General features: G+C 37.5%; 2 protein-coding genes across 4 annotated transcripts in view; one reads left to right on the top strand and one right to left on the bottom strand.

Moving 5' to 3' along the window:
• On the bottom strand, positions 1 to 7,612 carry arv1 (ARV1 homolog, fatty acid homeostasis modulator). 3 transcript variants are annotated; one of them, XR_001640291.1, is made up of 7 exons: positions 7,479 to 7,612; positions 6,851 to 6,970; positions 6,568 to 6,721; positions 4,610 to 4,831; positions 1,078 to 1,220; positions 856 to 892; positions 3 to 456 (listed from the first exon to the last, which is right to left on the bottom strand). XR_001640291.1 is itself a non-coding variant. In XM_016555102.1 (6 exons), exons 1-5 carry the CDS (start codon positions 7,572 to 7,574, stop codon positions 1,093 to 1,095), a joined length of 720 nt encoding a protein of 239 aa, XP_016410588.1. In that variant the 5' UTR covers positions 7,575 to 7,612; the 3' UTR covers positions 1 to 892; positions 1,078 to 1,092. The 3 variants fall into 3 exon arrangements, 1 of the variants encoding a protein (XP_016410588.1); XR_001640292.1 differs by having other exon boundaries at positions 3 to 403; XM_016555102.1 differs by having other exon boundaries at positions 1 to 892.
• Positions 7,613 to 7,744: 132 nt separating this feature from the next.
• LOC107742219 (tetratricopeptide repeat protein 13-like) overlaps positions 7,745 to 11,737 on the top strand; it is a 21,100-nt gene continuing 17,107 nt past the window's right edge. Inside the window, exons 1-5 of the mRNA XM_016555117.1 lie at positions 7,745 to 7,926; positions 8,960 to 9,054; positions 9,439 to 9,514; positions 9,620 to 9,690; positions 10,469 to 10,534. Of these exons, the coding sequence (XP_016410603.1) occupies positions 7,758 to 7,926; positions 8,960 to 9,054; positions 9,439 to 9,514; positions 9,620 to 9,690; positions 10,469 to 10,534 (477 nt within the window). The 5' untranslated portion in view covers positions 7,745 to 7,757. The remainder of the gene's footprint in view (positions 7,927 to 8,959; positions 9,055 to 9,438; positions 9,515 to 9,619; positions 9,691 to 10,468; positions 10,535 to 11,737) is intronic.

The raw sequence follows: 11,737 nt of genomic DNA, 5'->3' as shown, positions 1-11,737 counted from the left end.
GCTTTTAAACAGTGAATACCAATACCACACGGAATCAAGCATAGCCTAACCACAATCCCCTTCAGCTAAACCGTTACAAAACATCCCGTTTCACAAAGTGCAAGATTTATTCCCTGAGTTTCTTCAGAACAAGTTGCACAAGTTCATACTGAAGTTCATGTGAAGTGTTCATACCACACTTCACATTTATGTAACAGGGATAAATTACATCAGCAAGAAAGTCCATACATAAACCATCCAATATAAATCAGACGCCATTCAGATCATTACAGTAAGTGAACATATCGTGTCGACACAAGCCCACAGGCATCTGTAGTACATCTGAGTCAACATCTTCTCTCAGCAGAGCTAATTGAGGAATTTGACAGATGACCTCAGGAATGTGAAGCTGCGCCTTCAAAGTCTTTATAAACACACAGGATTTTGTGAAAATTGTATAGACCCAAACTAGTTGTTCTGTGTGAGGAGAATTCACAAGTGAAGACAAATTACTGGTCTTAAATGGTGTTAACTTAGTAAAACCAGACATATTTGCATGAAAAAAAAACAAAAAAAAAACTCATAACCATGTGGTAACCATAGTAAAGCTAAACAATTTGCTCTCTATGACCTCATTTACTTTCACTTGGCATTGCCACCAAATTCCTTTGTACAGAACATCTTGATCAAACAACATCTCTGAAGTAATGACAAGCATGTCTCTACATTCACATCTGAGGTTTTACACGGCAATCAGTTTCAGAAATCAAACTTTCTTCGCTGACAGCAAGGAGGACTTGAATCATTCATGAAGAAAGTTTTGCATCAATTCAAAGAGCATCCATTTATCTTTAGATGGGACAGTTTAATGTTTACCGTCAAAGGTTTGAGATGATCCTGAGGTTTCAGATTCCTAGATTCTTCTAGTCTAGCTGCTTCATATTTTTTTGGAATCTGTGATACTTTTTTTCAGGATTCCTTGATGAATAAAAAGTTAAAAAGAAGAATATTTATTTAAAATAGAAATCTTTTCTAACAATATACAGTACCGTTCAAAAATCTGGGGTCAGTACATTTTTATTCTTTCGTTTCAGATTCCTAGATTCTTCTAGTCTAGAGCATTGACAGATAGTCTTGTGAACAGACTTGCAGTGTTTTTAAAGCCTGGGCAACCCACGTCTCTAACAGCAAGCCACCACACACCGCCAGGAGAGACAGTCCCCGACTGCAGTTCAGAATCACTGAAACATGGAAAACACAAATTATGTCCATGATAAAAGAAAAGGTATTTTCATTTTAAAACTAGGGGTGTAATGGTACACTGTAAAACAAATTCCGTAAAATTTACGGTAAAAAAAACGGCAGCTGTGGTTGCCAGAATTTTACCGTAAAAACTACAGTAGCAACGTTTTGGGTTTTACGGTTTTAACTTAAATTTTACAGTAAAATACCATAATTTCATTAACTGACATAATGCTAATATATTGTAAAGAGGGGAAAATACTGTACCAGGCAGATCAAGCTCACTGTTCGTGATGCTCGAAGTATAGGAAGATAAATATGTGGGGGTTTATATGAATGCGTCTCTGAGAGGAACTGACCGTCTTCAGAAATGTTTCCATGGCATTTTCTTTTCCTCTTACCTGCATATTATGCATATTAAAGCTGCTTTGTTTACAGCGGTAACCAAGGAAACACTACATCTCTGCTGTTCCATAAGCGCCACCTGCTGTTAGAAAATAAATCTGCATTTTCATTCAGCCTGTCTGCTGTTTTTGTTTTGTGCAGTTGTCTTCTATTGCATAATTTCACAAATCTAAAGTCAGACCATTCTGTTTGTGCTTTAAACGGTTAGTTCACCCCAAAATGAAAACTAGGCTGCATTTTACTCACCCCCCATGCATCCTAGGTGTATATGACTTTCTTCCTTTTGAACAGAAGGAATGCAACACCCGCTGAGTACAACGATAGAGCTTGAAAGATCAAAGACAATTTTTAATATAACTCCGACTGGATTCGTCTGAAAGAAGAAAGCCATATACCTAGGATGCATGGGGGGGTGAGTAAAACGCAGCCTAATTTTCATTTTGGGGCGAACTAACCCTTTAAATCTTGAACTTATACAATCAAATTAAAAAACAACTGCTCATGATACATGTATGTAGCACTACTGTCTGTTCAAAATTAATGAAAATACATTTGTTGTACCAAACTTGACCCCAAAAGTGAGGTACGTACCGAACCGTGACTTCTGTGTGCTGTTACACCCCTATTTAAAACACGTGCCAAGTTTGTAATGTACTCTTAGTATTAGTACACTTATTGACATAGTCATGAGGGTTTGCAGGCGTTCTCTCTATTATATAATTTCCTGTTTTATGTTTTTTCCCTTCATGTTGGTTGCACCACATGAAAAGAATAGCAAGTCACTGAAATAACAATACATTTAAAGGGTTAGTTCACCCAAAAATGAAAATTCTGTCATTAACCTCGTTCATCTTCTGAATACAAATTAAGATATTTTTGATGAAATCTGAGAGTTTTCTGACCCTGCATAGACAGCAACTCAACTGAAATGTTCCCAGGCCCAGAAAGATAGTAAGGACATCGTTAAAATAGTCCATGTGACATACGCACAAAAAGTATTCTTGTAGCTTCATAAAATTACGGTTGAACCACTGATGCCACATGGACTATTTTAATGATGTCCTTACTACCTTTCTGGGCCTTGAATGTGTCAGTTGTGTTGCTGTCTATGCAGGGTCAGAAAGCTCTTGGATTTCATCAAAAATATCTTAATTTGTGTTCAGAAGATGAACGAAGGTCTTACGGGTTTGGAACGATACGAGGGTGAGTAATTAATGACAGAATTTTTGGGTGAACTATCCCTTTAATGCGGAGCATCTTTTAGCAGTGTCCAGATGTGCAAAAGAACTCAAACATTTGCCCATACATTGATTATTTTTGATATTATCATATATTTTTTGAAAAATCAAAATGTAGCAGACTACCTTTATAGGTCTTTTTTTTATGGAATTGCCATTAAAGTAATAGTTCAGCCAAAAATGAAAATCTGCTAAAAAAGTACTCACCTGAGACCACCTAAGTTTGCAGTGAATGGGTGCCGTCAAAATGAGAGCCCAAACAGCTGATAAAAACATCACAATAATCCACAAGCAATCCAAACGACTTTAGTCCATCAATTAACATCTTGTGAAGTGAAAAGCTGCACGTTTGTAAGAAACAAATCCATCAATTTTAACTTTAAACCATTGCTTCTGGCCAAAATACTAGTCCATAATCCAAAATAACATTTCCTCCAGTGAAAAAGTCCATCCTCGCACAACAACATACCTCGACATATTTGTCTAAACTTGTTTTGGAGTGTTTTTGCTTATAAACGGTGCTTGATCCGTGCATATTTCTCTCCTGATTCAGACTAGACGCCTTATTCACTGAAGCCATCCTAATGATGGATTTGTTTATTACAAACATGCAGCTTGTGGGTTACTTTTATTACTTGTGGATTATAATATTTTTATCAGCTGTTTGGACTCTCATTCTGACGGCACCCATTCACTGCAGAGCATCCACTGGTGAGCAAGTGATGGAATGCTACATTTCTCCAAATCCGTTTTGATGCAGAATCAAACTCATCTACATCTTGGATCTCCTGAGGGTGAGCACATTTTCAGCTAACTATTCCCTTAAATACACTTACATTTTTTGGTTCCTTTTTTTAAAACAAATGTTGCATTAACTTGGTACCAGCATACTAGTATTCTTGATATTCCCAAAACAGTGCTGGTGAAACATCTGCACACACTCCAGGAACTGCTGAGGTTGGTTCGCACACGCAAACAAAGGCCCACTCAAAACAATACAATCCTCTGTGTGAACGCATGTGTGTGGGAAAGAGGGAGAGAGAGGGTTTACTTTGGTTCTGGGTGTTTATGTGAATGAAAGAGAGTGTACGGTTATCTTGCGCTGCCTGTGAGTGTGTTTAACGTGTATGCATTCCATAAAAGTAGGTGTTTGTTGATATTCACCTCTTATGGCTTGTGAATTGGAGGTCAGGACGAACAGCCGTATGAGGCTGAAGCAGAGCGGGGAGAAATCGTGCTCCCAGATGACAGCTGGAATTAGCAGCACTTTGCCGTAGCTGGAGAGCAGAAGCGCCTTCAACAGCGGAGTGAATTCTACAGAGGAACCAGAGCAGCACTGCGCCGTCCAGAGAATGAACAACACACCTATGCAGAACACGGCCAACTCTAGACATACACAAAGAACATGCTGTTAGGGTGAATTTCTGCATTGTGACATTATTTTAATGACATTATCCCCCAAATTCTCATTACGGTGAAGTACAAAAAATATTCTCAGTTTCTCATTACTGTATTGCAATCTTTTGCATTACAGTAGTAAAAATCTAAATATTATATTAATATATTAGCTATAATGCATAATATAATATAGAAATAAAATGTTCAATAGTATATTATATTAAATTGTAAGTGTTTGGTTCTGGGTGTTTATGTGAATGAAAGAGAGTGTACGGTTATCTTGCGCTGCCTGTGAGTGTGTTTAACGTGTATGCATTCCATAAAAGTAGGTGTTTGTTGATATTCACCTCTTATGGCTTGTGAATTGGAGGTCAGGACGAACAGCCGTATGAGGCTGAAGCAGAGCGGGGAGAAATCGTGCTCCCAGATGACAGCTGGAATTAGCAGCACTTTGCCGTAGCTGGAGAGCAGAAGCGCCTTCAACAGCGGAGTGAATTCTACAGAGGAACCAGAGCAGCACTGCGCCGTCCAGAGAATGAACAACACACCTATGCAGAACACGGCCAACTCTAGACATACACAAAGAACATGCTGTTAGGGTGAATTTCTGCATTGTGACATTATTTTAATGACATTATCCCCCAAATTCTCATTACGGTGAAGTACAAAAAATATTCTCAGTTTCTCATTACTGTATTGCAATCTTTTGCATTACAGTAGTAAAAATCTAAATATTATATTAATATATTAGCTATAATGCATAATATAATATAGAAATAAAATGTTCAATAGTATATTATATTAAATTGTAAGTGTATCTACATCATGGTAGTACTTGGATGAATCTCATGAAAATATGTCTAGGACATATTATTCATTTAGCAGACACTTTTATCAAAAGCGACTTAAAACATAAAGAACATTACAAGCAATTTCATACACATGTATATAACGCATTTAAAAAAATAAAAATAAACAATAATAATTTGCAAAATAAAAACAATATTAAGATTTTTTTTTAGCAGGGTGACATTATTTTCGTGACAGAAAATCATGTTGCATCCACATGTTTAATTCTGGATTTTTTAAAAATTATTATTATTCAAGAGATTCTCATTAATGTAATCAAATTCTTTCTATATTACAGTCAGAAAATAATGTAATGTGAAGGAGTGCAAGGAGAACAAATCCTACCATAAACACTACGGTTCAAAGATTTGGGCCGAGCAAGATTTTTATTTTTTTTTAGGAAGTTAAATACTTCCTAATACTTTCATTATTCAGAAATGATGCATTAAATTGATCAAAAAAGTGATGTAAAGTAAAGATGTTACATGATAAATGTTGCTACAAAAAAAATACTATTTCAAATAAATGCTGTTCTTTTGAATGTTCTATTCATTCAAGAATCTTGAAAAAAGAAACCAGCAAATTGATTTCCACTGTGATTATGAAATGTTTCTTGATCATCAAATCATCATATTAGAATGCTTTCTGAATGATTATGTGACACTGATGCTGAAGAAAATTCAGCTTTGCATCACAGGAATAAATTACATTTTAAAATATATTAAAATAAATAAATAAATAGAAAAAGAGTGATTTTAAATTGTAATAATATTTAGCAAATTGATTTCCACTGTGATTATGAAATGTTTCTTGATCATCAAATCATCATATTAGAATGCTTTCTGAATGATTATGTGACACTGATGCTGAAGAAAATTCAGCTTTGCATCACAGGAATAAATTACATTTTAAAATATATTAAAATAAATAAATAAATAAATAGAAAAAGAGTGATTTTAAATTGTAATAATATTTCACAATATTCCTGTTTTTACCATATTTTTGATCAAATAAATGCTGCCTCAACATAAGAGACTTTCAAAAGCATTAAAATATCGAAATTGTTCTAACATTTGACCGCAAGCATAAGAGACTTCTTTACAATAAATAAATAAATCTTACCGACCTCAAACTCTTAGTTTATACACTTTTTTTCTTCATGCTTTTTTTCCCCCTTTAGATTTAGTGATTTTGGGGCGAATAATGACCCAGGCATGTTATTTATGAGATTAACCCATAAAACATAATCACCAACGGTAGTGAACAGTCAGAATGGACCTTTGAACAGATCACAGTGAAGCTACAAAAGCAGACCTCAAAGCCCTAAATCTTTCAGAATACCTTCATAAAAATGAATAACCTCTACACTTCATCTTTACCCAGCAACTCAATTAGTTCATTTGACTAATTCCATCTAATTAGTCAGTGACTGACTTCATTAAAAACAATGATTTACCCAGTGAAGCCAGTGCAAACATGCAGTAAAACTCCCACTCTTTGGTGTAACGGATGATATCAGCGGGGTCATCGTTGGACTGGGACCCCTGCAGGAGGGCCCAGCGCAGATACGCCTCACACAGCAGACAGAACACACACAGTTTCCAGTGGATCTAGAGAGAGCGGAACAGAGGCTGCGTTCACAATACAATACTATTTACGCAGTCTGTATTCTGCACACACTCTGCATGCACTTTTCTTTTTCCCCAAAAGCTTTTTCCCCAAAAAAAAGTTTTACTCACATTGATCTCAGTGTTGAAGAGGATATGTCTAAAGGCCTGGATTTTGCATAGAGTGGCATCTATCAGAATAATAACTGGATCATATTCGATGTATTTGTCAACTGGCTTCTTGCATGAACTCTGCAGAGGGGGAAAAAAAAAAAACCCACATCAATTTTGAATGACAATTTATGTTAGCCAAAACACTGATTTTATAATTCTGTATATGCATTTTTTTTCATGAAATATTTGTTTTGGGTTTTATAACGTACTTACATTTTGCTGAAAGCCATTAAAAAGCCTATAATATATTTCAAATGCAGATATTTCGTGGAACTTAGCTTTACAGCGTCAGATAATATTTATTATTTATTGTTTAAAGGTCGCTGTCAATAACAGTAATTTGCAACGGGACCGTTTTTTTCTTTTCTTTTTTTTTTCTGGGCAATACTGGTGAAAATGTTTCATTTTTTCCCCCAACCAAAACATACATAAATACAGAAATTTAATTAACTGGAGAGTAAAATAGTGACAAACGGCCGTGCTCTTCACTATGTGCATTACATCAGGCCTAAGTTGTGAGCATGCTAACCTGAACAGAACAGAGAACAAACTAAACTTGAAATTGTGAACTTTATGATGCACTCACACATATGGTGATCTTCAGTATTCCGTTGCTGTAATCTCGATGCAGTTCGTTTGCATCTTCGTTACACTCGACGCATTTAAACAATCCCGGTGCCATTCTTCATATGACAGCATGAAAACACGCCTACTGCTTCCTGAACCTCCACACGGGGCAGGGCTTATCAGGCTGCTGACGGGAAATGTAGTTCTTTCAGCTCCGTCGCCACTAGGGATTTAGTTCCACGTAACTACATTACCCAGACTGCACCGTTCCTCACCTGCTCATTACATCACTCACAACATGGCACCTGCTGGCGGGGGTGTTGTGCTGGCGGCTCTGTCGCTGCTGTACTTATGCGGAGCTATTTTATCCAGCGAGTATTTCTCCACCTTGACTTTTTTCAACAGCGACCTTCACAAGCACGGCTGCAGCTCTCCGGCCGAGTGGGAGGAGTATGCGCCGGACTGCGGTGAGCTTCTGCCACGTCCTGATGTAAATGTGTATCTGATTCACACTCTTCCGCTTGCAGTGACACGAGCTTGACGGGATCCTACATGCAGAACCTAAGACCATACAGGAGAAACTCGCATTACACATGCAGAAGCTCTGGGCATTCAGCAAAAATTAATGCATGCAGGAACTCTAAAAATGCTTGCAGAATCTCAGATCATGCATGCAGGACTCTGATGTCTCGTGCATGTTGCATAGCAACACGAAGGACAAGAAAATTTGTATTGGTGTCACAGGGTTCAAGATTGCTTTCAGCAGATGTAGCTTGGCATTACAATGGTGGTTTGGAAATGATCATGGTATTCTTTGAAGTAACTTTAATGAGTGCCATGAAAACACAAATAAGAGGAGTCCACTGTTTTCAATAGTAACAATAACTGTAGGAAGTAACTATGGTATTGTGTCTCAAACCATTGCTGTTACCCTGGTGACTTGGTATTCTGTTTCAGATTGTGTTTTGATCCAAAGGAGCCTTGACATACAATCCTAGTAACCCATAATGAAAGAATCTAATGAACTCATGATGAGCACAAAAGAAAATATTTTGAGAAATGGAAACCGAATAGTTGACGGTAGCCATTGACTTCCGTAGTAGTTTTTTTTTTTTCCCACACTAAGGAAATCAATGGCTACCATCAACTGTTCGGTTACCAAAATTCTTCTCTATAGCTTCTTTTGTGCTGGAAGGTGAGTAAATGATTATTTTTTTTAAATTTTTGGGTGAACTATCCCTAATCCATGAACAAAACTATGCATGGTAAAAACAATCCAGACTACATTTAATACAGATTCACTTGCAGCGAGGATAACATGTTTTAACTTGTTATTCTATAAGCATTATATGATTTTGGTACTGTATCTGGTCGCCACTTGATTTGGGTTCTGCAGCAAAGCCAGTCAGAAACCAATGATAGTGAAAACAACATTCATTGCGTTTAGTTCAAGCCAAAGTCATTTGGTTAGTCACATTTATTTAATCTTTGGTCCATCAGAGTCATCTATCCTGCAGTTGGAGGATCCGGACTGTGAAGAGGGGAGCAACCCGTCCTGCGAGTCCATCTTTTCACTCAATGCAGAAAAAATACTTGTGAGTTGCATTTGCATCATATTACACAATGTTAAAGGAATAGTTCAGGCCAAAATGAAAATTCCGTCATTATTTATTTACTCTCGTATTAACTTACTTTCTTTGGAACTCAAAAGAGAAATGATGACAGGATTTTCATTTTCAGGTGAACGGTTCCTTCAACACCTGCTCTTTAGAAATTAGAACACTGTAAAACGACACATGAAGAGTGTCGAGCCAAAACCAAAACACTTCCTATCCAGCACAGAAAAGGTGTTTTGCTGGTCCTCTGTAATTATGGGTCTCTTCAGTGTTGTTGTAATCACTGGTGGCTTGGACTGATTGCTGGAGGTTGACAGACTTCCTGATGTGTTTTTCTTTCTTTCTCTCTTTCTGTCGCCACAGAATCAGGCAAAGTTGTTTGTCGAACAGCGACGGTTTCCTTTCGCTGTGGAAAACCAAAATGCCAATGAAGAGCTTGGTGTGTGTCGGCTGTGTTTCTCATTGTTTTGACTTTGGCAAGTGTGTATTTTGCACTTGTCTTTGGTTGATGTTATCTGCTAACACGGTTTTGTGTTTATTTCAGCCATTGGCTATGTTCTCATTGGAAATGGCCTCTATGATGAAGCTATCAAGCACTTCTCCTTGCTGCTACAGGTCAGTTTTGTTGGGACTGAAGTAAACGTAATGATAGTTGATTGTGTGGTAATGGTGAACTTGTTCGAAGCACTTTCACAAAAGAACTGTCCTCTATCACCAGGGAGATCCTGAGCTGGTCAGTGCCATCTACAGGCTTGGAACAACATGAAGTGTGTAAATGATGACAGAATTTTCATTTTCAGGTGAATATTCCTTCAACACCTGCTCTTTAGAAATTAGAACACTGTAAAACGACACATGAAGAGTGTCGAGCCAAAACCAAAACACTTCCTATCCAGCACAGAAAAGGTGTTTTGCTGGTCCTCTGTAATTATGGGTCTCTTCAGTGTTGTTGTAATCACTGGTGGCTTGGACTGATTGCTGGAGGTTGACAGACTTCCTGATGTGTTTTTCTTTCTTTCTCTCTTTCTGTCGCCACAGAATCAGGCAAAGTTGTTTGTCGAACAGCGACGGTTTCCTTTCGCTGTGGAAAACCAAAATACCAATGAAGAGCTTGGTGTGTGTCGGCTGTGTTTCTCATTGTTTTGACTTTGGCAAGTGTGTATTTTGCACTTGTCTTTGGTTGATGTTATCTGCTAACACGGTTTTGTGTTTATTTCAGCCATTGGCTATGTTCTCATTGGAAATGGCCTCTATGATGAAGCTATCAAGCACTTCTCCTTGCTGCTACAGGTCAGTTTTGTTGGGACTGAAGTAAACGTAATGATAGTTGATTGTGTGGTAATGGTGAACTTGTTCGAAGCACTTTCACAAAAGAACTGTCCTCTATCACCAGGGAGATCCTGAGCTGGTCAGTGCCATCTATGGACGGGGAATAGCCTACGGCAAAAAGAGTCTGCAGGTCAGTCGTTTGCTTTACGCTGCCAGTCAAAAGTCTGGAATAATTAAAGGGGTCATATGACGCTATTTTAAAGATCATTATTTTGTGTATTTGGTGTAACAATATGTTGACATGCTTTAATGTTCAAAAAACACATTATTTTTCAAATACTGTACATTATTGTAGGTCCTCTATGCCCCGCCTCTCTCAAACACGTCGTTTTCAACAAAGCCCCCTCCTTTGACAAGCGCAGTCTTCTCTGATTGGCCAGCTGACCCAGTGCATTGTGATTGGCCAAACACCACAAGCACGCGTCGGAAATGTAACCCCTCCTACCATAATCGCAAGCTTCAAGCTTTCAAAGTAAATATCAAGACAGTTAATAATGTCGTTAGTTTTACCATCAGTTCAAGCCCGAAAGGGCAACAGAGTCGCGTGACAGACACAGTAATGATGCAGTACACAAGCCCGGTTAACAACAATACTACAGCGAGAATATAAGTTACGCCTTCTTTCTTTGCGTGAACGTTTGGGCGGCGTTATGCAAATCTTCTCACATCGTGACGTAGACATGTGGGGTGTGTTAGAACGAGCCGTTTTAGGTAGGCGTGGTTGACTCTTAACTTTTATAAAAAATATCTCTTTGGATTTGAGACTTTAGTCTTTGCAACTTTACAGATCTTCTTTATGCACCAAGAGCTTGTAACACTCCAAAGAGAAAGGAAAAATTGAAATCGCATCATATGACCCCTTTAAGTTTTTTTTCATTGTTTTTGAAAGAAGTCTCCTAAGACTGCATTTTTGATCAAAAATAATGTAAAAACAGTAATATTATAAAATAATGTTGCAGTTCACAAGAACTGTTTAATATTTTAATACATTTTAAAATTGAGGTTTTTCCTGTGATGGAAAAGCTGAATTTTCAGCAGCCATTGCTCCAGTCTTCAGTGTCACATGATAGGAAGTTTAGGGTTAAAAAACAAAACATTTATAATGGTACAACAGATTTCCAGTTAAAATAAATGCTGTTTATTGAACTTTCTATTCCTCAAGATAATCCTGAAAAAAGCATCATGGTTTCCACATAACATATTAAAGGGTTAGTTCACCCAAAAATTAAAATTAGGCTGCGTTTTACTCGCCCCCGAGGCATCCTAGGTGTATATGACTTTCTTCTTTCAGACGAATCCAGTCGGAGTTATATTAAAAATTGTCTTTGATCTT

The sequence above is a fragment of the Sinocyclocheilus rhinocerous genome, unplaced genomic scaffold (assembly GCF_001515625.1).
Source record: "Sinocyclocheilus rhinocerous isolate Xijiao unplaced genomic scaffold, SAMN03320098_v1.1 scaffold2752, whole genome shotgun sequence".
NCBI classification, from domain to species: domain Eukaryota; kingdom Metazoa; phylum Chordata; class Actinopteri; order Cypriniformes; family Cyprinidae; genus Sinocyclocheilus; species Sinocyclocheilus rhinocerous.
The sequence above is the reverse complement of the archived record's forward strand: the minus strand, read 5'-3'. Positions and strand labels throughout refer to the sequence as shown.

Coding starts and splice junctions, on each gene's coding strand:
- arv1 (XM_016555102.1), bottom strand. CDS start 7,574: ATGGCACCGGGATTGTTTAAATGCGTCGAGTGTAACGAAGATGCAAAC. Junction 6,971..7,478: donor TACTGAAGATCACCATATGT/GTGAGTGCATCA, acceptor CCCCCTCTGCAG/AGTTCATGCAAGAAGCCAGT. Junction 1,221..4,609: donor CAATTCACAAGCCATAAGAG/GTGAATATCAAC, acceptor TCCATGTTTCAG/TGATTCTGAACTGCAGTCGG.